The 22,600-nt window shown below is 40.5% G+C and overlaps 13 protein-coding genes across 13 annotated transcripts; 3 read left to right on the forward strand and 10 right to left on the reverse strand.

Moving 5' to 3' along the window:
- Positions 1 to 348: 348 nt before the first annotated feature.
- Positions 349 to 2,214, reverse strand: ORC2 (origin recognition complex subunit 2; the record flags this gene model as incomplete). Its single annotated transcript, XM_056228526.1, has 1 exon — positions 349 to 2,214. One exon carries the CDS (start codon positions 2,212 to 2,214, stop codon positions 349 to 351), a length of 1,866 nt encoding a protein of 621 aa, XP_056086052.1.
- An 850-nt stretch (positions 2,215 to 3,064) lies between these two features.
- SKDI02G1670 (uncharacterized protein) lies at positions 3,065 to 4,252 on the forward strand (the record flags this gene model as incomplete). The annotated part of the gene is made up of 1 exon (XM_056228537.1): positions 3,065 to 4,252. The coding sequence occupies one exon, from the start codon at positions 3,065 to 3,067 to the stop codon at positions 4,250 to 4,252; it is 1,188 nt and encodes a 395-aa protein (XP_056086053.1).
- Positions 4,253 to 4,571: 319 nt separating this feature from the next.
- Positions 4,572 to 5,504, reverse strand: TRM7 (tRNA methyltransferase TRM7; the record flags this gene model as incomplete). Its single annotated transcript, XM_056228548.1, has 1 exon — positions 4,572 to 5,504. The coding sequence occupies one exon, from the start codon at positions 5,502 to 5,504 to the stop codon at positions 4,572 to 4,574; it is 933 nt and encodes a 310-aa protein (XP_056086054.1).
- Positions 5,505 to 5,768: 264 nt separating this feature from the next.
- On the reverse strand, positions 5,769 to 6,390 carry SKDI02G1690 (uncharacterized protein; the record flags this gene model as incomplete). Its single annotated transcript, XM_056228559.1, has 2 exons — positions 5,769 to 6,289; positions 6,375 to 6,390. The coding sequence occupies 2 exons, from the start codon at positions 6,388 to 6,390 to the stop codon at positions 5,769 to 5,771; spliced, it is 537 nt and encodes a 178-aa protein (XP_056086055.1).
- A 370-nt stretch (positions 6,391 to 6,760) lies between these two features.
- On the reverse strand, positions 6,761 to 7,978 carry CNM1 (Cnm1p; the record flags this gene model as incomplete). Its single annotated transcript, XM_056228570.1, has 1 exon — positions 6,761 to 7,978. One exon carries the CDS (start codon positions 7,976 to 7,978, stop codon positions 6,761 to 6,763), a length of 1,218 nt encoding a protein of 405 aa, XP_056086056.1.
- Positions 7,979 to 8,408: 430 nt separating this feature from the next.
- ECM2 (Pre-mRNA-splicing factor ECM2) lies at positions 8,409 to 9,512 on the reverse strand (the record flags this gene model as incomplete). Its single annotated transcript, XM_056228581.1, has 1 exon — positions 8,409 to 9,512. One exon carries the CDS (start codon positions 9,510 to 9,512, stop codon positions 8,409 to 8,411), a length of 1,104 nt encoding a protein of 367 aa, XP_056086057.1.
- Positions 9,513 to 9,848: 336 nt separating this feature from the next.
- NRG2 (Nrg2p) lies at positions 9,849 to 10,511 on the reverse strand (the record flags this gene model as incomplete). The annotated part of the gene is made up of 1 exon (XM_056228592.1): positions 9,849 to 10,511. One exon carries the CDS (start codon positions 10,509 to 10,511, stop codon positions 9,849 to 9,851), a length of 663 nt encoding a protein of 220 aa, XP_056086058.1.
- Positions 10,512 to 11,927: 1,416 nt separating this feature from the next.
- Positions 11,928 to 12,644, reverse strand: TIP1 (putative lipase; the record flags this gene model as incomplete). The annotated part of the gene is made up of 1 exon (XM_056228604.1): positions 11,928 to 12,644. One exon carries the CDS (start codon positions 12,642 to 12,644, stop codon positions 11,928 to 11,930), a length of 717 nt encoding a protein of 238 aa, XP_056086059.1.
- Positions 12,645 to 13,764: 1,120 nt separating this feature from the next.
- Positions 13,765 to 15,594, reverse strand: BAP2 (branched-chain amino acid permease BAP2; the record flags this gene model as incomplete). Its single annotated transcript, XM_056228615.1, has 1 exon — positions 13,765 to 15,594. One exon carries the CDS (start codon positions 15,592 to 15,594, stop codon positions 13,765 to 13,767), a length of 1,830 nt encoding a protein of 609 aa, XP_056086060.1.
- An 814-nt stretch (positions 15,595 to 16,408) lies between these two features.
- TAT1 (amino acid transporter TAT1) lies at positions 16,409 to 18,268 on the reverse strand (the record flags this gene model as incomplete). The annotated part of the gene is made up of 1 exon (XM_056228626.1): positions 16,409 to 18,268. One exon carries the CDS (start codon positions 18,266 to 18,268, stop codon positions 16,409 to 16,411), a length of 1,860 nt encoding a protein of 619 aa, XP_056086061.1.
- A 733-nt stretch (positions 18,269 to 19,001) lies between these two features.
- On the reverse strand, positions 19,002 to 19,715 carry ALG14 (N-acetylglucosaminyldiphosphodolichol N-acetylglucosaminyltransferase anchoring subunit ALG14; the record flags this gene model as incomplete). The annotated part of the gene is made up of 1 exon (XM_056228637.1): positions 19,002 to 19,715. The coding sequence occupies one exon, from the start codon at positions 19,713 to 19,715 to the stop codon at positions 19,002 to 19,004; it is 714 nt and encodes a 237-aa protein (XP_056086062.1).
- Positions 19,716 to 20,210: 495 nt separating this feature from the next.
- SKDI02G1770 (uncharacterized protein) lies at positions 20,211 to 20,849 on the forward strand (the record flags this gene model as incomplete). Its single annotated transcript, XM_056228648.1, has 1 exon — positions 20,211 to 20,849. One exon carries the CDS (start codon positions 20,211 to 20,213, stop codon positions 20,847 to 20,849), a length of 639 nt encoding a protein of 212 aa, XP_056086063.1.
- Positions 20,850 to 21,797: 948 nt separating this feature from the next.
- On the forward strand, positions 21,798 to 22,442 carry HSP26 (chaperone protein HSP26; the record flags this gene model as incomplete). Its single annotated transcript, XM_056228659.1, has 1 exon — positions 21,798 to 22,442. One exon carries the CDS (start codon positions 21,798 to 21,800, stop codon positions 22,440 to 22,442), a length of 645 nt encoding a protein of 214 aa, XP_056086064.1.
- Between the last annotated feature and the right edge of the window lie 158 nt (positions 22,443 to 22,600).

Below are 22,600 nucleotides of genomic sequence, written 5' to 3' on the forward strand. Positions count from 1 at the left end.
TGTTGCTTTGCTCCCGAGCATCAATATGATCCAACAATGAGATCGATTTGCACGTTCAAGAAAGGGGGGGTTGTAGAATAATGGCTTTTATTCAGTATTTTTCAGGTTTTTTCGGTTAATGAGCTAAAATTAGGGTACATTTGAATTATCTGGGTTTATTTGAGAGAACTAAGAAAATCAAAATAGGGCAGAATTTTCTTTAAGCCCAAAGTTTCATTACCCGTCCTAAAATCAGGGTTTAGGAAGAGTTTAGTATGGGGTTTAAAATTGCACTCTTTAGTAATATAGGATTGGGAAACCGTATAATAAGTTCAGTACCTTTACAATTGTTCGTGACATTTATACTATCTATAAAGTATTTAGGACTGTTTCTACCAGTTTTTCCAGCTCTGCATACGTGTATGGCACCCAAATTATTTCCACTCCCGAGTTGTTTTTAGTGATATTGGCCATTTTATGTTCAATGAACTCTCTGAGCATTGATCTTAGAGCTATTTCATTGGAGGCGATAAAATCTGCGGCACATAGATGATTGAAAAGTTTAAGCTCCACTCCGGTTCTTTGAGTACCGCGTTTTGGCCCCGTGGTAGCGGATAGGTTGCCCATGTTTTGCATTTGGGTTTCTATGAGAAGCTTGTACATTTTTTTGGAGTTGACGGTAAGTGACTGTAAGACATATTTAGCACCTTCAGCGCCGCTGCTAGTGTCACTCTTGCCCATCTTCATTACGTCTTGGAACGTGGACTCGATAGTTGACGGCTCATAATTTGAAATGTCGTGAAAGACAAAGTTATAGTTTTGGGCCTTCATGTTATCCCAGAGAAGAGGAGCGTATATATGATCTGTAGAGGCAACTATTGCAATCTGTCTGATGACGGAGAGGTAACTTAGCATTGTCTGGAAAGTGTTTTTTCTTATGCTAGGGCCATCCAGATTGTGCACCACAAGGATCAATTTGATATCTAAAGGTTGACTCTTGTAGAAATCAATCATCTTCTGAATCTGTAAGATTACGTGGTTGCCCCAGTATTTGGTTTCGCTTCTGGTCAATTCAGCGGGGACCAGAAGATCGCTTATTTCTTTGAAGACGTCACGATAGTTGCAGCTAGGGTTGTAGCCATTCAATATAAGGCATGGAATCGCATTTTCTGGTTCATTTTGTTGCAATTCATTGTCGTAAGCTAATTGTGAGAATGTAATTTTAGGAGACAAATAGTCAATGGCAAACTCTTCTAAAAAATTGCGTTTAGAGCCTACGCCATAAAATAATAATGAGAAACCTTGAGTCAATTCAAACCAATATTGGGGAAACATTTTTTTCTGAATTTCGAATAACTTTAATCTTGGACGTTTCTGAAAATTTTCATTGAGGAGGTTTGACACCAGGGAAAATTCTTCTCTAGTGACATCAGGAGCCATTGACATTGTGTGCCTTGACTTTGCACTGGTTCTGACAATTTTTCTTTGGTCAAAATAACCTTCAAACGTATCTAAAAATGAGCTTACCCCTCTGGTTTCTGAAGTTTGGAAAAGCTTTTTATTCTTCGGTACAGGGGTTGGAGTGAAATTTCTACTCAATGTCAATTTACCTGGGGACGTTGTATCTTTATATTCTTTCAGATTGTTCATTATAATCTGCTTTAGAGGTGAGGTAAAATCATGATTAGTGGTGAAATGCTTCTTTGATGGTGTTTCAGGTTCCAGTGACCCCACTGAGTTCGACGGGAAACTGTCATTATTTGATGAGGCTGCAGGTTCTTTATGCATTGGAAGGGCCGCTATGGGTATATTTTCGGCTTTTTCAGTTCCTTCTCTGTCCTCCTCTTCCATCATCTGCTTGCTGTTAGAAGTCCTACTTTCTTGATCGCCATTATCTGATCTATCCTTACGTGGTCTCCTTTTCTTTCTAGAAACATTGATATCTTCTTCGACTTCCAAGATTCCGCGGTTTGATTCCTCCCGTATCTTCCTTGGTCTTCCACGTTTACGAGGAACTTTGCTTGGAGTGCTAGGTTCAACTATCAGATCCCCAGATACGCTTCTAGTTTCGTTGTCAGCAAGCGAGATTCTTTCCAATAAGTTCTTCTTTGATGAGTGTATCCTCCTCAGTGATTTTTCCCCGTGTGTATCGAGTCTTTTTGGAGTCGCATTCCTGCTTTTTGTCGGTGATGATAGAATATCATTATGCTCTACAAAATCTTCTCCATCTAGCATATTTTTGCACTATATGACCTGTATAACAAATGTTTCAAAAAAAAATAGAAATGAGGGCGATGTGCGAGTACTAAATACCTTTTCAGCTTGTGTCACTCACCTTCCAATGCCTATTTTGAAGATGGCTCTTTTCCTCTACAGTATTTACATCTGTGCAAAGGATAAGACTTCTGTTTACAGTTGTTACCAATACTTGCGGTGAGTGGGTGTTTTGAAAAATTTTCTGCCCGAATTTAAAATTACTTCAAGTTGAATCTGGCCGTAGTTGGTTCCAGATTTACACTAATGAGTTCAACTGTTCACGTGTAGGCATCTTATCTATTTGTTTAAATTTGAGCTTATGGTTTTTTGTTCTACTTTGCCTAAAAAATATTCACATCATATATTAAAGATGTCACAGCAAGCTAATGCCGCTGCCGAGGGCGTTGCGAACTTCCATCTCGATGAAACCACCGGAGAAATGGTGTCCAAATCTGGGTTGTAGAAACGTATTAAGCAAAGACAAGTGGAAGCCAAAAAGTCTGCCAAAAAGGCCTCTGCCCAACCGAAACCAGCCTCGAAGAAAAAGACTGATTCGCCAGCAGCTGATTTAGATCCATCACAGTATTTCGAAGCTAGATCTCGTCAGATCCAAGAACTACGAAAGACTCATGAACCAAACCCGTACCCTCATAAATTCCACGTTTCCATTTCCAATCCTGAATTTTTGGCCAAATACGCTCATTTGAAGAAAGGTGAAACTTTACCTGAAGAAAAGGTTTCCGTTGCTGGGAGAGTTCATGCTAAAAGAGAGTCGGGTTCCAAATTGAAATTCTACGTCCTCCACGGTGATGGTGTTGAACTTCAATTGATGTCTCAATTGCAAGATTACTACGACCCTACCTCCTACGAAAAGGACCACGACCTATTGAAAAGAGGTGATATCGTTGGTGTCGAAGGTTATGTTGGAAGAACTCAACTAGAGAAAGGTGGTGAAGGTGAAGTATCCGTTTTTGTTAGCAAAGTGCAACTGTTGACACCATGTTTGCATATGTTGCCTGCCGACCATTTCGGATTCAAAGACCAAGAAACCAGATACAGAAAGCGTTATCTGGACTTGATCATGAACAAGGATGCTAGAAACCGTTTCATCACTCGTTCTAAAATTGTCGGTTACATCAGAAAATTCTTGGACCAAAGAAAGTTTATCGAAGTGGAGACTCCAATGATGAATTTCATTGCCGGTGGTGCCACTGCTAAGCCGTTTACCACTCATCACAATGATCTTGATATGGACATGTATACAAGAATTGCCCCAGAACTGTTTCTAAAACAATTAGTTGCTGGTGGTCTCGACCGCGTTTACGAAATTGGCAGACAATTTAGAAATGAAGGTATTGATATGACACATAACCCAGAATTCACGACTTGTGAGTTTTACCAAGCATATGCCGACTTTTATGATTTGATGGAAATGACTGAGTTGATGTTTTCAGAAATGGTTAAAGAAATTACTGGTTCTTATATTATCAAATACCATCCAGACCCGGCTGATCCAGCTAAAGAGCTAGAGTTGAACTTTTTTAGACCATGGAAGAGAATTAACATGATTGAAGAATTGGAAAACGTATTCAATGTTAAGTTCTCAGCTGGTGATCAATTGCATACTGCTGAAACTGGCGAATTTTTGAAAAGGGTTCTTGCCGACAACAACATGGAGTGTCCACCTCCACTAACCAATGCACGTATGTTGGACAAGCTTGTTGGTGGACTGGAAGACACGTGTATTAACCCAACTTTTATTTTCGGTCACCCACAAATGATGTCTCCATTAGCCAAGTACTCAAGGGATCAACCAGGTTTATGTGAACGTTTTGAAGTCTTTGTCGCTACAAAAGAAATTTGTAACGCTTATACAGAATTGAACGATCCATTTGATCAAAGAGCACGTTTCGAAGAACAAGCTAGGCAAAAGGATCAAGGTGATGATGAAGCTCAGTTAGTCGATGAAACCTTCTGTAATGCTTTAGAATACGGTTTACCACCAACCGGTGGTTGAGGTTGTGGTATCGATAGATTGGCCATGTTTTTGACTGACTCCAATACAATCAGAGAGGTCTTGTTGTTTCTAACCTTAAAACCTGACGCCTTGAGAAATAAAGTTAAGAAGGAAGGTGAAGAAAAATGAATGCCGCCGCTTTTTTTAACTCTCGCATGTAATACAGAATAACTACTGTTTTTGTTTTTAATGTACATTGAATATATCTATGTAGCTGGAATCTATATACCTCAATCATTATCCAAGGAAAAATCAACATTGTAGTTGGCTTTGCTCTGCAGCAGTTTTATTTTTTTGATAAACGGTAAAGCCACCGATATTAAACAGATCTTGTAAGTTTTCCGCTTCTTTTTAATTCCATAGCCTTCTTATAGGGAGGATTTGTGGGGCTTTGAACAGGGTCCAAGGACGATGGATTGCTTGCAATCGAGGAGGGTAGATCGTGATAGGTGGCATCTGAGTCAAAACTCTCGAGACTGCCGCAAGCCATAAACTCTGCAATATTTCTTTCTTCTTCATCCCAATGAGACAGTTTGTCTGAAATGCACAGCCTATTCAAGGAACAGCCCTGGAAAAATTCATCAACAGAAGTATTGACATCGAGTTTTGGTGTCCAGTTGGATGGTGGATTATAACCCAAACAAACGATAAATGCTTCCAAAGAAGTACCTCTTGATGATCTTGGCTTCGCGCAAACAATCTTATCAAATAAATGGCCTAATTGAGAGTATAGCATATCTATATCACGGCCTCTGAAGATCTTTGCCACGAAAATTCCACCTTTTTTCAGAATGCATGCAGTAAGTTGCAGTGCACTCATGATTAATTGTTGTTGGACGTATTCATCAAGATCGTGCAGCCCAGTGACGTCAGGAGCACCATCACTGCAGACAAAATCAGCTTTCTCGTTGCCAAATAATTTCAGAATTCTAGCCAACGTTTTAGGATGAGTGATATCAGCTTGTAAAGTTGTCACATGGGATATAGGAGACATTGGCTGCAAGTCAACGGCAACTATTTTTCTACCCTCGCTATCTCCGCCAGCACCCTCATCAAACAATTTCCTTGAGAGAACTTGTGACCATGAACCTGGTGCGGCACATAGGTCCACAACTCTTTTTAAATTTGGATCATCCAAAAAATGGAATTGTTCGTTAAGTTGAAGTAGTTTGAAAGCAGACCTGGCCCTATAACCCTGTTCCTTTGCCTTTCTGTAATATAGATCTCTTTTGTCTTTGCTGCTCTTACCCATCTTTATATGCTATTATTTTTGGTTTGTTTTGTAATCACCTTCTGTTGTTTTTACAGTGATGGTAAGAGCATCGCTTAAAATTTTCAACTCGCGATGGTTATTGTTGGCGCTAAATAAGAGCTGTACATGACAGAAAGTCATTCATACTTATTTTTACTCACTACTTAGAACATCTACAGGCTCATCTTCTACAAGGAAAGTCGTGCTAATCTATTCTAATCTTATTTAAAAAAGTATCCCTTTATACAATACAAGCGGAAAATACTAACCGTACATACCCCAATCTTCTTCCAATTCAGCTTCATTTGTATCAATGTCATTAATAATCCGGTGGCCCATAACATCGTCTCTACATAGTGGACAAGTTGTACTTCGAGAAAGCCAGACGGACAAGCATTCCAAATCGAACCTGTGATTACAGTGAGGTAATTCGACAACCAAGGGATACTCATCTTCCAAATAATTAGTGTAACAAATAGAGCAGTTGTCAGTTGAATTGAGTTTTTTCCTGTTGATTCGTGGTAAAGATGCTGCAAAACTATCGGGACAGCCTGTATTTTTACCCTTATCCATTTCTTGCAGCCATTCTTCTTGTAATGATTCAGGGAGCAACTGTGATAATAATTGTAGGAGCAATGTTGAATCAGAATATCCATTACCTCCGCCACTAGTGTTAGCAGAACCTTGAAATAGCCCTTGCAATTGAGATCTGATCTGTCTTCTCTGCTCTTCTCGAGAAGTTTCTCTCATCTCTTGAGTTGAATTTTGTTGTATCCCATGTTCCTCTAATCTAAAGTTGAGTCGAACGAACAACACTTAGTTAGTTAATTCATATTCAGAAATCTACTCCATAATTGAATGATGACATACCTTCATATGTAGACATTTTGTTGAAGCTTGACTACTTTTGATGGAAAGAGGTTTCCCCAAGGTGATTCTTTAACAGTGGCAAAACTGGTATTATTACAAAAGCAGCGGTCTCCGGTCCAGCAAAAGCGCTCACATCTACTGGTACGTCAAACAACGCAGTTATCGAAGAAAAAAGGGCATGTATCATAACGTAACTTACTTCAATAAGACGAATTTCTGCTAATTATGAAGGAGAATATGTGTACTGAGGGCATTGAAATACTAAGCGTACTCATTAGGGCTACTCACGAGTAGTCTTGTGGCCACTATCTAGAGTACAGATGCTCCATAATTCGTCATACTTAGAATAGCATATCACATTGTTCACGTTATATATTCAAGAATATCTATAGATGAGTGGAGTACCACAACAAAATCGAGGCTGCATCTTTTCCGTTCATTAATGATTTTTTCGACGGACGTGAGGTCTTATCCTTCTTGAAGCAAATTTCTTGTTTTTCGATGTTGGGCAAATTGTAAATTCTATTCAAACTTCGATTTTTATCGTAGCAAATAAGCTCCCTATGGGATACAACTTCAAATAGCTCTTGCTTTTCTCCAATCGGTCCAATTTTCTTGATTGGAACGCTGTCGCTGAAAAAGGACGATTCTTTATCGAACATCGTTAAGAAAAGTTCATCGCCTAACCAGGTGTTCATTACTAAAACAGGCCCAGGGATATTACGGAGTTGCTCATTCATAGAGGCAGTATTATCTTGAACAAAAAATCTTCCTACGATTGCATTGCTCTTGTGTGTACGTTGTTTAGTATCATGAAGCAGATATTCGTCGTCTCCTGTTAAGTACTCAACCACTTTTATCCTTTCATTGGTACCTCCTTCAGTCTTTCCAAAGAGTGTTCTTTTCGTGCAATGAGGTGATATATCGTTGGTCAATGCTTTAAAGCCAGCGTTTGACTGGTATGGCGGCACTAGTACTCCTGTTGCAGTTTCGCCGTTAAAAGGGTCGTATTCACCCAAGATATCATGCTCAAAAACTCGATCCGTTTTGTCTGAAGTGTTCGTGTTTGGAATCTGAATGTTGAGAACGGAGTCATCCAATTGTGAGATCATGAACTCTTTGGCAACATTTTCGTGAATAAAATCATCATCATAAGTTAGATTGTCCTCCATGAAATTTATAACAATGGATATCGATCCGCTAGGCTTGGAACTACTTTCCTTCAATTCAGTTGGATTTCTATGCCTTTTAAAAAAAGCACTTTTTCTCCCAAAAGATATCGAGTATCCGATAATCATTCCCATTAGTATTGTCGATGCCAGAGTATCCTCTTGATCTTCCCTTTGACTTGCACCAATTTGTAACTTCGTAGCAAAATCTCGGGAGCTGATTGTGATAACATCATTCATAATTAGCTTAGTGGAGTCAAGAAAAAAACTCAAAAGGGTGTATGAATATTTCCAAACACTGAGCATAATTCTCTTTATATTAGAAAACAAAAATTCGGTTTCACACCTGGTAGAATTTAGAATGTTCAACCTTGTCATTTTGAAATCTGAGCCATACTCATATGGGAAGGCGCTTTTTAAACCGAGTTTTTCCATATCTTAATTTTTCTATGTGTTAGCAAGAAAAGAAGGAAAAGTATATCAAGTCAATATGTCTTTTATCTTTAAGATCTAATTTCTTTCAAATAATAGCATTTGATTAGGCTTTTCGAAATTGTGGCATTTTTATTTCATCTGCGCACTATCAAGTTCGGCCGAGTTATTATTTCGGGCTTCGATGAGGCGAACCTATACCGACATACAGTAAGTATGAGACACAACTAGAGCAATAGAACATATACCTTCATGCTAATAAAAAGCGCAACTTTGTGTTAAATCCTTGTGAGATATAGTAGAGCTGCTCAGATAGATTGTTTATCCTACCGACTTCTGTATATCACTTGCAATGAAGGTAAATGGATACCTAACATGGGGAAAACAGGGCATTTCGTAACTTTTGTGAACTTTTCCGCTTGACGTATTTCATTTATAAGGTTAAATTGTTCGCCCGAGGTTTCCCTTTCTTTGATTTGGCCTTATGAATTTTCTTCGATGTGTTTTTCATACGTTTCTTGGAGTTTTCAGTGCTTATTGCGGGAAGCTGTTTATCACGAACGCCTAACTCAACCTGAATTAGCTTATTTAAACTTAAACTCAGTTTTATATTTTCTGCCGTATTGGCACCAAATGATGCGGCCGAGAATCCGGATGTCCAAGGAATAACAAATATTCTGGAACGATCGATACGCAAAACACCCCTATTTATACTCTTTGGTGTGGTAAGAGTCTCATTTAATTTACTTGCGAACTTCTCCCCCAGTTCATTGGATTGAAATCTTACACCTCCGCACTTTGCCTTATGATTGATTATTAGTGATAATGCATTTCCATCACCCAGCTTTCTTAAATTCAATAACTGTGAGATTGCATCAGATATTTTCCATTCAGGAATTGAGACATCAACGTTATAAAGAAAAAAGGATCTAGTAGAGACATCATTTGAGAACGATTCACTCAAAGGTAATTTCTTCAAAATGTGAGAGATGTCCACGGACGCATATTTTTCGATGTTGATCACATTCGTATCTTGTTCTTTTTTAGCCAATGCTGCTGCTTCCCTACTGTGTGACAAAGACTTTTCATCATTCGATCCTGGTCGTTGAAGTATACCTCTTAATCTATCGAGTATATTGTCTGTTTCCGAAGGATCGCTTGTGATTTGGGCTCCCCCTAACTTCACGTCTTTTAATGATAAGAACCTTCTCATCATGTCGTTTTTTGCCTCCTCTGTTACGATATTCTCCTCACTAACCATAGATATCAAATGATCCCGTAGCTGTACAGGGATATGCCACCTTAAGTCAAGCATGCAACATTGACAAACGTTTCTTTGAGCGGCACATCTGACGCATATTAATGTTTTTACGATATTACTGTTCCGTTTGCATGCCTTGAAATGGTATAAGGTGAATGGTAAAGTACAGATCTTACACTCAGAGCCTTGAGAAATCTTCGTCATCCTGATCTCAGTCTTATCACCCAAGCATTGCTCACATATTTTAGGTGGCAGCTCATTGATTTCATCGTTCATTATTTTGGGAAGTAAAGTGCACCTCTTGCTGGTCTTTTTTCATTCAAGCCCCTTTTAATTATTGGCATCGTCATCGTCACTTTTTCATTGATAATAAAATTTACTACAATTTTTTTCTCAAGTGTGGAAGGCCTTAACGTCATCAAGATACAGGGTAATCCGCTCATCTTACGGCTCTACAGTTAGCGGTAATGGTTATGAAAGAAAGCGACAAATACTTTCTTTCCTAAAATTGACTTGCGAATTAAGCCTGTACATGTTACTATTTATCGGCCTCTTACTTATGTTATTGAATATTTATATGTTCTTGTGTCCATGCTCCCGTACCGGCTTAAGTCAACTGCTGGTTTCTCTTCTTTTCCAGTTCCTTTTCTTTTTATTCGCATGCGTACGATAATGTTGGTTACAGTTGTCATGTCTGCTAAACCTTTGTCCACAACCTTCATGCGGGCAAATGTGATTTTTTTCACCTGTATGAATTCTGTTATGTCTTGAAAGATGGCCGGAAGTGGTAAACCCAGTGGAGCAGATCTTACAGAAATGGCGAGTTCTCTGTCCCGTCGTATTAGCTTTTGTAGGTTTCAGTTTCATCACTGCTTTTGTTGCTTTGCCCACCCTGGCTGAACCACACCTTTCAGACTTGATATCTTCAATATTCTCCGTTTTTACGACGTTGACGTTATCTAACGGCAGTCTCGGTGAAGCTTCTCTGCTCGCTGTGAGTTTGGAAATAGTCATATCACTTGTTCTGTTGGCTTTTTTGCCGGAAAAGAAATCCAAAGCGCACTTATTCAGTTTATCTTTCAAACCATCATCAATTAAATGTGACGTTTTCATCAAGGGTATCAGAGTTTGATATTTCCGTTCATTATTGTACGAAAACATTTCTGGCATTAGAGTTATTTGCGAAGACGAGTAATCAAAACTCATAGGGAACTCACATTTCCCATCCTTGCCTAGAGTAGTTGATATCAACTTGTCCTTGTAACTTACAGACATGTTCTTTTTGAAAAGTTCTTAAACAGCTCTGTAATTTCAGAGCTCGAGCTGTATCGAGGACTCATGTAACCTGGCGATGGAAATGCATTCAGCTCCTATGGCATGATAGATATTTATATGTAGAAAAAGGACAGGTCATATAGTAAAAGATAAACGATTTAGAGAGGGTGTAAGATTTGCCTGTTGGCAATGTAGGGGCTACTGCACGGTGTGGCATGTAATAGCCAGACATGATTTCCCTAAAAGCAGGCCCTTCCCCAAGGAGGAGAATGCAACAGCAGGCTATTCGTTTGACATTGAGACTTTACTCAACGACGGTGACGTCCCGTAGCGTAAGAAAACATGAGATCAAAAAAGTGCTGCACTTACTCTGGAAGCCACTTATCAATTGCATTGGCTGCGCCGTTTTCTAAGGCGTGCTGACAAACGAGAAAAAAAGATGGCTTTGTAGTCAGTTTAAGGCCCTGTATATTGTTTTCCTTCAAAAATTTATTCTTTGGCCTGGGGTCCTTAAACGGGTGGGTGCCCTGAGAGAACTCTCGCATGCTCCAGGGATGGCTTTTTCACAGTCGTTTAATATTCGTTTAAAAAGCAACGATGGAAAAGGCCAAATCCCGTTAAAAGAAAGAGAAAAAAGTGCATACCAACATTGTAGCCAATTGTGTCGGTTTGTTCTTAGTCGGAAAATCTTACATCTGGCTTGAAAGGTTATACTCTCCTTTTTCTTGGCTTTGGAAAATGAGATCATTTTGTTGCTTTGCATGAAGAGCTGGCGGTTCTGCAGGGATTTGTTATCGTGAATAATCATTTTTTCGTAGGGCTTTTTGTTGAAGTGATTTTAGAGCACCATATCCTTGCCGACACTGTTTTTCAGTCTCTGGAAGATGAAGGATGTATACGGTTTTAGATGTAAGATGAGGCGCTTTCTCCAAGGTAATCATAGTTTGATGTTGTAGTTCAGCAGATGTAGCCACGTGTTGAATCTTGAATTGGTCCTAAAGGAGGGTCTCGCCTGTCTGTTCTCCTGCATATTTTTCGAGAAGACTCTTCGCTGCGCCTTGGCACAATAACATGTTCGGTAGGGTCCATCTTTCAAACGTTAGCGATGTTCACACTTGGCTCGTTTGTTCGTTCCTTCAAAAATAAGTCATCGTAAATTAACAATAAAAAAAGGACAGTAGCTCTTGCGCAACGAGTACTTGAAGTCAACTGACTAAAAAGGGGAAAGATCACGTTATAGATGCAACAAGATGGAGCTAAAGCAGCGCGAAATTCTATTGGAAAAAAGAATGTTTTAAAAATTTAATATTAATGAATTGATTATATTTGAGAAAAGTTTTTCGAACTAACAGTTACATAAAGAGAAGGTAGAATAATGGCATTTTTTGGAAGGCTTGCATTTTAAAAGAAAGTTCTTTATAACAATAAAGCAGCTGCACCGGCAACAATAGCACCGAAAGAGGCTGCACCTGCATTGACTCTTTGACCAGCGTTGGAGGCTGTTTCGACAGTGGAACTAACAGAAGAGGTGGTTGAGGCAGCGGAAGTTGATGGGGCGGCTGAAGAGGTTGAGACAGCTGAAGATGAGGCAGCTGAAGATGATGGGGCAGCTGAAGAAGATGAGGCAGCTGAAGAGGATGGAGCAGCTGAAGAAGATGAGGCAGCTGAAGATGATGGGGCAGCTGAAGAAGATGAGGCAGCTGAAGAGGATGGAGCAGCTGAAGATGATGAGGCAGCTGAAGAGGATGGAGCAGCTGAAGATGATGAGGCAGCTGAAGATGGGGCAGCTGAAGAAGCTGGAGAAACAGATGCAACAGCAGCGGCAATTTCGGAACTCAATCTAGTGGTGTACCATGGCAATTTCACAATGGTCTTGGTTATAGCATCGTAGTCCAATTCACTAAACAAGGTAGTGTAAGCGTCATCGGTGTAAGTCATGACTTGTTGGTAGACACTCAAAACATCGGCTGGAATCTTGAAACCACTGTTACCAGTTTCCAAACCCAAGTAGTCAGAAAGATGAGAGTTGATGTCACCGATAATTGCTTGTAATTCAGCAGTTTCAGCGGCAGAATCAGCTGCGGCCAAAGAGGCAACAGCGGTTAAAACGAAAGCAATCTTGGAAACAGACATTATGTTATATTTAGTGGGATTATGAGGTTATGCAATAGCAGGTTATTGAAATTTATTGCTTTTATGACTTATATTCTACAAAAGGAAATACTCAGGAACAGTCCAAAGACAGTTGACAAATTTAAAGACCAGGACATGTGCTATTTATATTAATGACAGATGGAGCAGATGAGCATCCTCAGGCTATTGGAGATCTATTCACCCTTGCGGAGGGCCTTTTTTTGATTGGAATAGCTCGAAGAATTGGGGAGAACAAATATTTGTCGCATGCAAGGCACGTTACCGGAAAAATAAAACTTTTCCACTCCTATTCCTTAGAAGAAAATGGGCCGACCCGGCTGCAATATGCCACTGTCGAGCGCCGAATCACAGGTACATTACTCAACGGAGGGGATTCGAAAAACGGAAAGGGACTTCTTGAAGGCAACAATCCTCACAATTAAAGTTACGATCCGAAAGAGGATAATATCAGATGGCCTGAAGAATTTTTGGGAACATCAATTACCCAATAGGGTCAAATACTCCAACTTGTTGGGTTCTATTGTGTTGAGTATTGGTTGCTTGGGTTTTGAAAATCTTGCTGTGGTCCGGCTGTGTGTATGCGCCACAAATGCCGAGAAAGTTATTATTGCAATGGACCGCAAGCCAAGACAATAATTCGCTTTTTTTGGTGTCTATCCGTGAGCTCCAAGTCAAAAGTACCGAGAGGAAAGAAGGATCTTTTTTGCAGGTCATTTCTTTTATTTCATCATCTGGCCACTCTTTGAGAATTCTCACGTGTGCATTTTACCAAAAAAGGTAATCACTGTTAGGCGGGGTTGTAAAATACTGAGTGTCAGACGGGAACAGGAACGGTTTTTGAAGTCATAAAAATCACCCCTTCTGCTTGCGGTTGTAGGAAATATGGATAAAGCAAAAATTAAAACAATAACTACATTGTGCGGGTATGTATGCTGCGGGACATTAGGGAATGTATGTAAATATAGAATTACAAGCGTGGATAAGGTCATTAGGGGACGGGAATAACAACCGCGTCGTGTGTAGTAACATTAGCCTGTTAACGTGTGGTACGGTAGTCTCCTCAACCGGCTTTGATGGAACTTGAATCATGCAATTAAGTTTAACACCAGAAATGGTAAGCTTTTCTCATTAAAGACATATTTTTCGTCTTTTCTTCATTTTCTTGGTCTTCTTGCCTAATGAGCTCCGGATCATAAATGCGTCTATGAAAGTCTAGATCAATTTTATCGAGAGGATTTAAGAGGGTAAAGTCGCGGTTGTAGATCATATACCCGAAGAAAAAAGTTAACCATATTGGAGCAGCTAGATAACTTTCAAAAAAAGACTCTACGCTGCATCTTCCATCATTGCCTAGGGGAGCCAACGCTACCCAGAATTGAGCAATAAAGACTAAAATATTAAAGAAGAAACCGTATACGGAACCCCAGATGCCTGTTGTGGCCTTATATCCCAACTCATCTAAGGATCTTCCTTGTACTTTCATTGCTTGTCTAAACCGTAGATGCGATAGCATGATGGAAGTCCAGGTAAATAATTCACTTAAACCTGCAATGGCTGCTAGCCATGTAAACACGATTTCTTCCTTGGATGAGGCCGCAACAAATGCAATAACACCAAAAATACAGCAAACAATTAGAGCTCTCAGCGGTCTGCCTTCTCTGTCAACATAATCAAGAAATTTGGGTGCGTAACCTTGTTGGGACAAGGAGCAGATCAACCTGGGACCTGCATATAAGGAAGAGTTGGCCACTGAGACAACAGAAATTAAAATAACAGCATTGATAATATGCGGGACGATCTTGACACCGTGAATGGATGCTGCCAAGACGTAAGGAGAGGCATGTGTAGCGGACCCGCCTGCGCCCATTAACTGGTCATCATTGTATGGGACATTAAACCCAATCAAAATCATAGTTAGGAGGTAAATGATGACGATACGATAGATACTCCTCTTAGCTGCCACAGGAGTAGATTTTCTAGGGTTGGACTGCTCTTGGACGCTTAGCGCGAATAATTCCATACCACCGAAAGAGAAGTAACCGGTTACCAAAATGTAGCAGACGTTTTTGAACCTTGCGATCGATGTGTCACCAGCAAACGCGCCTGGATTGTGCCAGTAAGCGCCTCCAATATAACCATCGTCTCCAGCGCCACCACAATTGATGACAACAGATAGAATGATGAAACCTGCAATCATCAAGATTTTACAACAGTTGAAGATAAATTCTGTTTCACCGTAGGCTTTCACACCAAAAACATGAATGAACAGTAAGAAAATGTAGAAAATAAGAATATAAACATCGGGATTTAATTTATCATTCCAGTATTGAATGGTCATGGATGCGGTAATTAACTCTAACGGTAAAACAGTTAGCCATTGGAAACAGTAAAGCCATACTGTGGCAAATCCAAATGGTTTCGAAATGAATATGGAGGAGTATGCGTTGAAATTTGCCGGTAAAGTTGGATAAGTGACAGCCATTTCACCTGCAGCTTGGATCATGAAGTATGTGACAAAAGAAACCAAGACGTAACCGATAACTAATGCTGCAGGACCACCGTAATGCAGACCCTTTGCATTGGCTACCAAAAGGCCCGTACCAATTCCTGTTCCCAGAGACATCATTACGACATGACGCGATTTCATGGACTTTTTCAACTTGGAGTCCGATGTGATCGATTCAATACCATCCTCTAAATCAGACGTATTTTCATTTATTTGCCTAGTTTTCGTAATGCTACCTTCTGCCCTTTTAAATGAGTTTGCTAGTCTATGTATAAGTTTCTCACTCTTTGATGGTTGTCCAGAATATGCTTTTTCTCTTGAGGATATTTGAAAATCATTTCCACCGCTGAAGGAGCGTATCGAGATGGACTCAGGCGACGCTTCCTTCTTACTAACAGATCTGAAGACTCCTGAAGACGGCATTTAGAAATGTAAATCTTTGTTAAGTGTTCGATCGAGAAGGAGCTCTCTAAATATGAGATTTTTTCCATCGTTAAAAAAAAAGAAAACTTCTACGGTAGCAACAAACAAGACAAATATCCATGTATACATAAATATATACATTAGAAGATGTGGGCATTTCAAAGAAGATGTGCTTCCACCCTGATTTTTTTTCTTTTTCTCGATGAAGAGTCATCTCCCACTGAGTATGTTCTTCTTTCTAGTGTATGCCCATCGCATAACAACCACGAGCGGCGCAGAAACTCGAAGGGATTCACCACCACCAGCATCTGCTATGGGCGCACTCGGCAGGAAAAATGCGGATGCCGTTTCCGGACTCGCACAGTAAATGGTGAGAGATGGTATATCGTGCGGCATGCAGTAATATCAAAAGTTTTCTCCGCAGCGCTCAGATCGGAATAGGGACTTCCCTTGCGGCGCCTTGAAGATAGCAATTATTTCTGTCATTTATGCGCCGTGTCATTGTTTCTTTTCTTGGCGCAAGTAGTTGGTTTCTTTTTCTGCGCCTTCACGTGCCGCAATGTCTCTAGTCGTAATTATGAGGAGTAATTGCCTGCCTGTAAAATACATCTGAAATTTGCTTGGACAATGTGTTTTATTGTGGGATATATTTGCGTACTCGAGAATACCTTCAGATCTGAAAATCAGTTGAATTATGCAGGTGTGTCCTTTTCCGACTTGTATTATCGTTATAAAGTAAGAATTATGTATTTTTATTATTCTGAAGAGCATCAAAAATTTAATGAAGTAATGTGGGAAATAAATGGAAGCGTAGCTAACACCAAAAATTGACCATTTTCTTGAAAGACTTGTTTAGACGTGAACTGTGTAGATTTTCCGATGATTCTGAAGTTTCATATTCGGTAACGTCATCATCGTCATCAATTTTGTCGGCCCCTGTGGACGTTGGAGGAAGGTATACGTTTCTGTGTGAGTCCAGATCGATTTTCTCTGCTGGAATCCAAAATCTCCACGATTTAAAGTACATTTTGTGACCAAAATAAGCAAGCAAAACAATGGGCATCGCCAAATAGTTTTGAAAAAACACTTTGACATCCAATTTCCCATGTTCGCTAACAGGAGCTATGGCCACCCAAAATTGGCAAACTAGGAAGAACACCGCAATCAATACCGCAATCCAAGACCCCCAATAGCCAGTTTGCGCCTTGTATCCAACTTCATCCATTGAACGACCTTGTTTTGCCATGGCGTCTCTGAATCTAATGTGTGACAAGCACATCGACATCCAGATAAACAGTTGGGAAAGGCTAGAAATGGCCAATAACCACGTGAAGACCTGTTCTTCGGCATTACTTGTGGCCACAAATCCAATGCACCCGAAGGCAAGTGAAACGAGGAAACAAAGCAGGGGTCTGCCGTTTCTATCAACATAAGCTAGACATTTAGGTAAAACACCTTGCTCTGCTAATGACAGTAGTAGTCTTGGCCCAGAATATAATGAAGAGTTGGCAACAGAAATCACAGATATCAAAATGACTGCATTGATGAAGTGAGGCACGACCTTGACACCATGGGATGAAACAGCAATAACGAATGGGGATGCATGGGATCCGGAAGAGCTACCGGAGCCTAATAGTTCGTCACTATTGTATGGAACAAGAAAGCCAATTAAAATAGTCGTCAACATGTAAATCAACAAAATACGATAAACCACTTTCTTACAGGCATTTGGAATAGATTCTGTTGGATTTTCCTGCTCAGCAGCAGATAGAAGCAGGACTTCGATACCACCGTAGCTAAACGCGGCGTAACAGAACACAGTACAGACACCTTTGAATCCATGAGCAAATGGTCCAGGATTGTGCCAGTATTCAGTACCGATGTATCTTCTGTCACCTGCACCACCACAGTTGATGACAATGGCTAGAATGACGAATCCGGCTACCATCAATATCTTGCAGATGTTGAAAATGAATTCGGCTTCAGCATAGCCTCTAGATCCAAACAGGTTGATGATGATGACGAAAATGAAAACGACGGCGACAAAGATGTCTGCGTTCACATTGGTCCAGTATTTGACTGTCATTGCAGCTGTGACTAACTGTAAGGGCAGAACAGTCAACCACTGGATGGTGTAGACCACGGAGACGGCAAACCCCAGCGAAGGGTCGACCAAAATGGAAGAATATCTAGTGTAATTACCCGTTAGTCCTGCATAACAAAGACCCAATTCACCGGCGGCTTGGATGATACAGTAAAGCATTATAGAGGCTATACCATAACCAAGGACCAACCCGGCGGGACCTGCAGTTCCGAGCACCTGACCGTTACCGACCAGCAACCCTGTACCGATACCGGTACCAAGACTAATCATGACCAAATGGCGTGATTTGATGGACTTCCTCAAGTTATTTTTTTCTTGTGACTCTAGTTCAGAGTTCTGGTCAGATGGCAGCTGTCTTTTGAAAGAGTCGAAAAATTTTCTAAATTCGTTCCGTAGTTTGGGTTTCCTATCCGTCTTTTGAGGACTTCCTTGCTGTTCTGGTTCCTCGTTCTGCTTTTCTGTTATTGTGAAGTCCCTCTTCTTTTTTTCAGCATTCCCCCTGTCATGTAGGCTATGTGGATAGGGCGCTAGACTAGCTTCGTTGGGAGTGAAACTGTCACTGTCGTTCATTATATTCCTTCCTATCGAAAAACTATATCAGGTAGCTACGGCAGCAAAGAGCACGAAATAATATGGCTTTACTATACGTATCTAATTTTGGACTTTTTTATTGTTACTTTTTTTTTTACAGGCACTAAGAGGGAAAAGATGCCACAAAAGAGGAATATACTCGAACACAGCACCTTATATATCTCTTTACTCCAATATAAGCAAAATAGGCAAAAGTGAGGTAACCACTTGAAGAGTTCAAGCGTCTGGCATTATCAACTTTCAAGTAACCTGGAGATTTGTTTCTTTTTATCGATCGGTGCAGAATTTCTGAAAAAATGCCTTGCCAGAGAGCATAGGGTCTACTGAAATGGCCTTCTCTCATCGGATTGTCGGCCTTTGCTGACGTATCTGCAATTTTTTGGCCGTTCGGCGGTGGAGGAAACGGGTGGACACTTTACAGCCGCGTGCAAAAATGCCTTGTGCTAAAGGTTCCCACACACGGGTACCACCATCGTTCACACCAAAATCAATGCCGTGATGAGCCCCGGATATGCTATACAATTATCCGATATTGAAATATAATTGTTTGCATTGTATTGGAGGGAGCTGTGCGCGTGGCTCGGCGTTAGTTAATTTTCGTCGGTACCTTGGTTTGATGGCGTTTTGTAAGGCAATTTTTCACTACATCAAGGCGGCAGGTTGACTTCAAAAACTTGTAAAAAAAATACTATTATCCTACATAAAAGTCTACCTAAACGAGAATACCAAACCACTTGGACCTGGGCAAGCAATTATCTCTCAATTCTTGCCACTGGACGATGAACTCGTCCACCATCCAATATAGTATCTTCCCCGTCAGACTAGGGGTGTTAATTCTTGCCAGCGATTCCACGTAGACTATGTGGGAGGAATCCAAGAAAAGCACAATGAGTTCTATAAGTTTCAACCAAAAGGAGATTATGCAGCATGTTCCGGGCCCGTTTAACAAGAAGAGGTGAGGGGAACCGCACATGGCAAACCTGATTTGAATCACGTGCACAAAAGATTGCACTAATGTTCCTATGATACTCTTAACACTTTGCAAAAGAGTCGCCTTGACCTCTCTGGCCTTCATGAACTCATAGTATTGCACTTTGCAATGACCAAAGTTCTTCATAAGGCGGGCGAATTTTTGCTTTGAAGCCTGATCAGAGTAGCCTACGTATACGGTTGACTTATCCAGCAAAAGGTCATTGTAATTCTGCAAAAGACGAAGCATTTCGCCTGTATGGCCGCCAGACCCTAAAAATACAAAAATCTTGAGTGGTTTCTTCGACGGCTTGTGCATTCTCAGTACGCTAGCCTCATTTCGGGTGTTCTTTTCCGTATCTGTTTGTGTGTGGAAAAAAGGTAGTATTGCTACTAACCTGAAGACATAGACGGTCAATACAATGAGTATCAAAGACGCCAGATAGGCCGTTTTCATAGTGTACAGACTTTTGACCTTCCACTATTCCTGTCGACTGCACTACACCACCTAATACCGTTATCGAAAGTCCTCGCAGATAAAACTATTGGAGTGGCTTCGTTGAAATATTTTTGCACCTGTGACCAACACGTAAAAATGGAAACACGAAATTGCGGAAAACTTTCGCGTAGTGGCATAGAATGTCTTCATGCGCGTAATTAAAAGAAAAAAAGCACAGCTGTGCAGGTTGGAGTAACAGGAAAAACGACCTGTAAAGGAACGTGTCCGGATTCCGTATTCACTAGTGCGGGTATTAATAAAATTTGCGATTTCGTGGTCCGTTGCTCGTTCTATTCTTCGACTATATATCACATTGTTATAAAGAAACCTTCAGTTTTCGTTTGGTTCATTGTTCTAAGCAGGGCGCAATCACCGCACAAGAAATATACGACGACGAAGAATATCACCAGTATATAAATTGCAACAGTATAATAACAAAAAAAATAAGGCATAATGCTAAGACACTCCAAAAATTCCGGTACAAACTCAAGTGTAGATACTAAGAAAAGACAATCCATGCATTTAGGATCCAAAACTTCGTTGATGTCACTGTCTAACGAATTTTATCATGGGCTTTCGAAGACGAAGCAAAAAAAGCAAGAGGACAGCCCTCCTTCTTCGTCTTCATTTACAACACTGAACAAAAGAAGGTCTAGTCAGTCAAAATTGAAAAGAAGTAGTCTGCTGTTGGATGAAACACTTCTCAAGGACTATCATTCAGCCATGAAACACATGCAGACGAACGCTGCAAAAGAAGAGAAGCTGCGGTCGGCTCCATCCCCAACGCAGTCGACGAGGAGTGAGTCAGACGCCAGTCTCTCTTCCAGCAAGAGTTCGATTTCTTCAATTTTTTCTTACGATAAGGACTATTCCATTCACGATTTGCTATACGAGGATATCGAGGAGATGGATAGAACAACCAACGCCTTCAAAGTCAATAATACAATAGCAATGGACGAGTCGAAAGCGCTTTTCGTATTTTGTTCAAACGAGTCCTTTGTAAAGATAGCGCCTACTGACGCGCTGCACGAGCTAAAGTTGGACACCTCAGATACACGTTCCAATAGGAGAACATCGTTGGATTTTTTTTAACATAGCTAACTACAAGACATTTTACCTTCGTCGCTGGGTACCGCATTAATCAACACCACCACGCTACACCGCTGGCTAAGTTTCCACTTTTCTTTCCTATTTTCTACTTTTTTTTTTCTAGAATCTTCTCTACGTGATCCTTGTCTAAGATCCGTCATTTGAATGGTTTCGCGCTTCGTTTCAATATTCTACGCACGTCGATATTTTTTTTACACTATTACATACACTAACATTACTCCTAGTTTTTAACCTCATTGATTTTTAACTTTTATCTTTCTTTTCTTTTTCATTGGCAATTATGCTCCTTGAAAACAAACTGGACTCTTTCATGTGTCTCAGGGGGAAGGCTCCCAAAAATAACGCGGGCAGCTTGCATACATCCAGAACTTGTTGATTACGGTAAGCCCCAGCCACAATGTGGCACAAAATACTCTGGGGCATGCGTCTTCATTTGGTAATCATTGGAATATTGCTGAGGCAGCTGCCGCTCCGTAGGTACCCCTAAAGGATTCTTGCCTGTCTAATGTGCATTTTTGGGTCGGAGTAGGAACGTCTCTGCATGAGTATTGACAACCAAAGGAAGTGCTTTTTCCATGGCCACAGTTTCTCGTTTTCTAGAAAGATCGATGAATTATTCCCTCCCCCTTATGGACCCGGAAGCATAGGGTGCCGTTAGCAGTAAAGAATTAACACTTAGCGTGCTCGCAACAGAAAGCTAAGGTTCTAGAATGCTCCAGTAGATCCGGGCGCCTTCCAAGAAGCATCTGAGAATCAGAACTCGTTTCCTTTATTGAAAATGTATAAATAGGACCTGAACTGTACCAAAGATCAGTTTCTAATTTCGCCAAGTTCTTTTCCATTCTCTTTTCTCTCTAATAGAACCATCGATTAGGATATTCTAAATCATCATAACAAACAGCAAACAACAAACAAACAAAATAAATTAACATGTCATTTAACAGCCCATTTTTTGATTTCTTTGACAACATTAACAGCGAGGTTGACGCCTTCAACAGATTGTTAGGAGAAGGTGGCTTGAGAAGCTACGCACCAGGTCGTCAGTTAGTAAAGGCCCCTACTAAGGATTCTACTGGTAAGGAAGTTGCTAAGCCAAATAATTATAGCGGCGCTCTTTATGATCCAAGGGATGAAGCGTTAGATGACTGGTTTGACAACGATTTGTCATTGTTCTCATCCGGCCTTGGTTTCCCTAGAAGCATTACTGTTCCAGTTGATATATTGGATCATGACAAGAACTATGAATTGAAGGTGGTGGTTCCTGGTGTCAAGAGTAAGAAGGATATTGATATTGAGTACCACCAAAACAAAAATCAAATTTTGGTTTCCGGTGAAATTCCATCTTCCTTGAATGAGGAAAGTAAGGATAAGGTCAAGGTCAAGGAAAGCAACTCCGGTAGGTTCAAGAGAGTTATCACTTTACCAGACTATCCAGGTGTGGATGCTGACAACATTAAGGCAGATTATGCAAGTGGTGTGCTAACCTTGACAGTTCCAAAATTGAAGCCTCAGAAGGATGGTAAGAGCCACGTCAAGAAGATTGAGGTTTCATCGCAAGAGTCATGGGGCAATTAAAGCTGGAAGAGACTTCGCAAGGTTATGTCTCTTCAGGGGCTCTCGCCGCTCGCCTTTAAGTTTCATGTGCTTTGTCGTTAAAGGCAAAGTTTGCTAGATGTACGATTATAGGTGAAGACGTCAACAATTGAGGGTTAGTTTAGATTATATATGACTCG

Source organism: Saccharomyces kudriavzevii, assembly GCF_947243775.1.
Source record: "Saccharomyces kudriavzevii IFO 1802 strain IFO1802 genome assembly, chromosome: 2".
NCBI lineage: Eukaryota > Fungi > Ascomycota > Saccharomycetes > Saccharomycetales > Saccharomycetaceae > Saccharomyces > Saccharomyces kudriavzevii.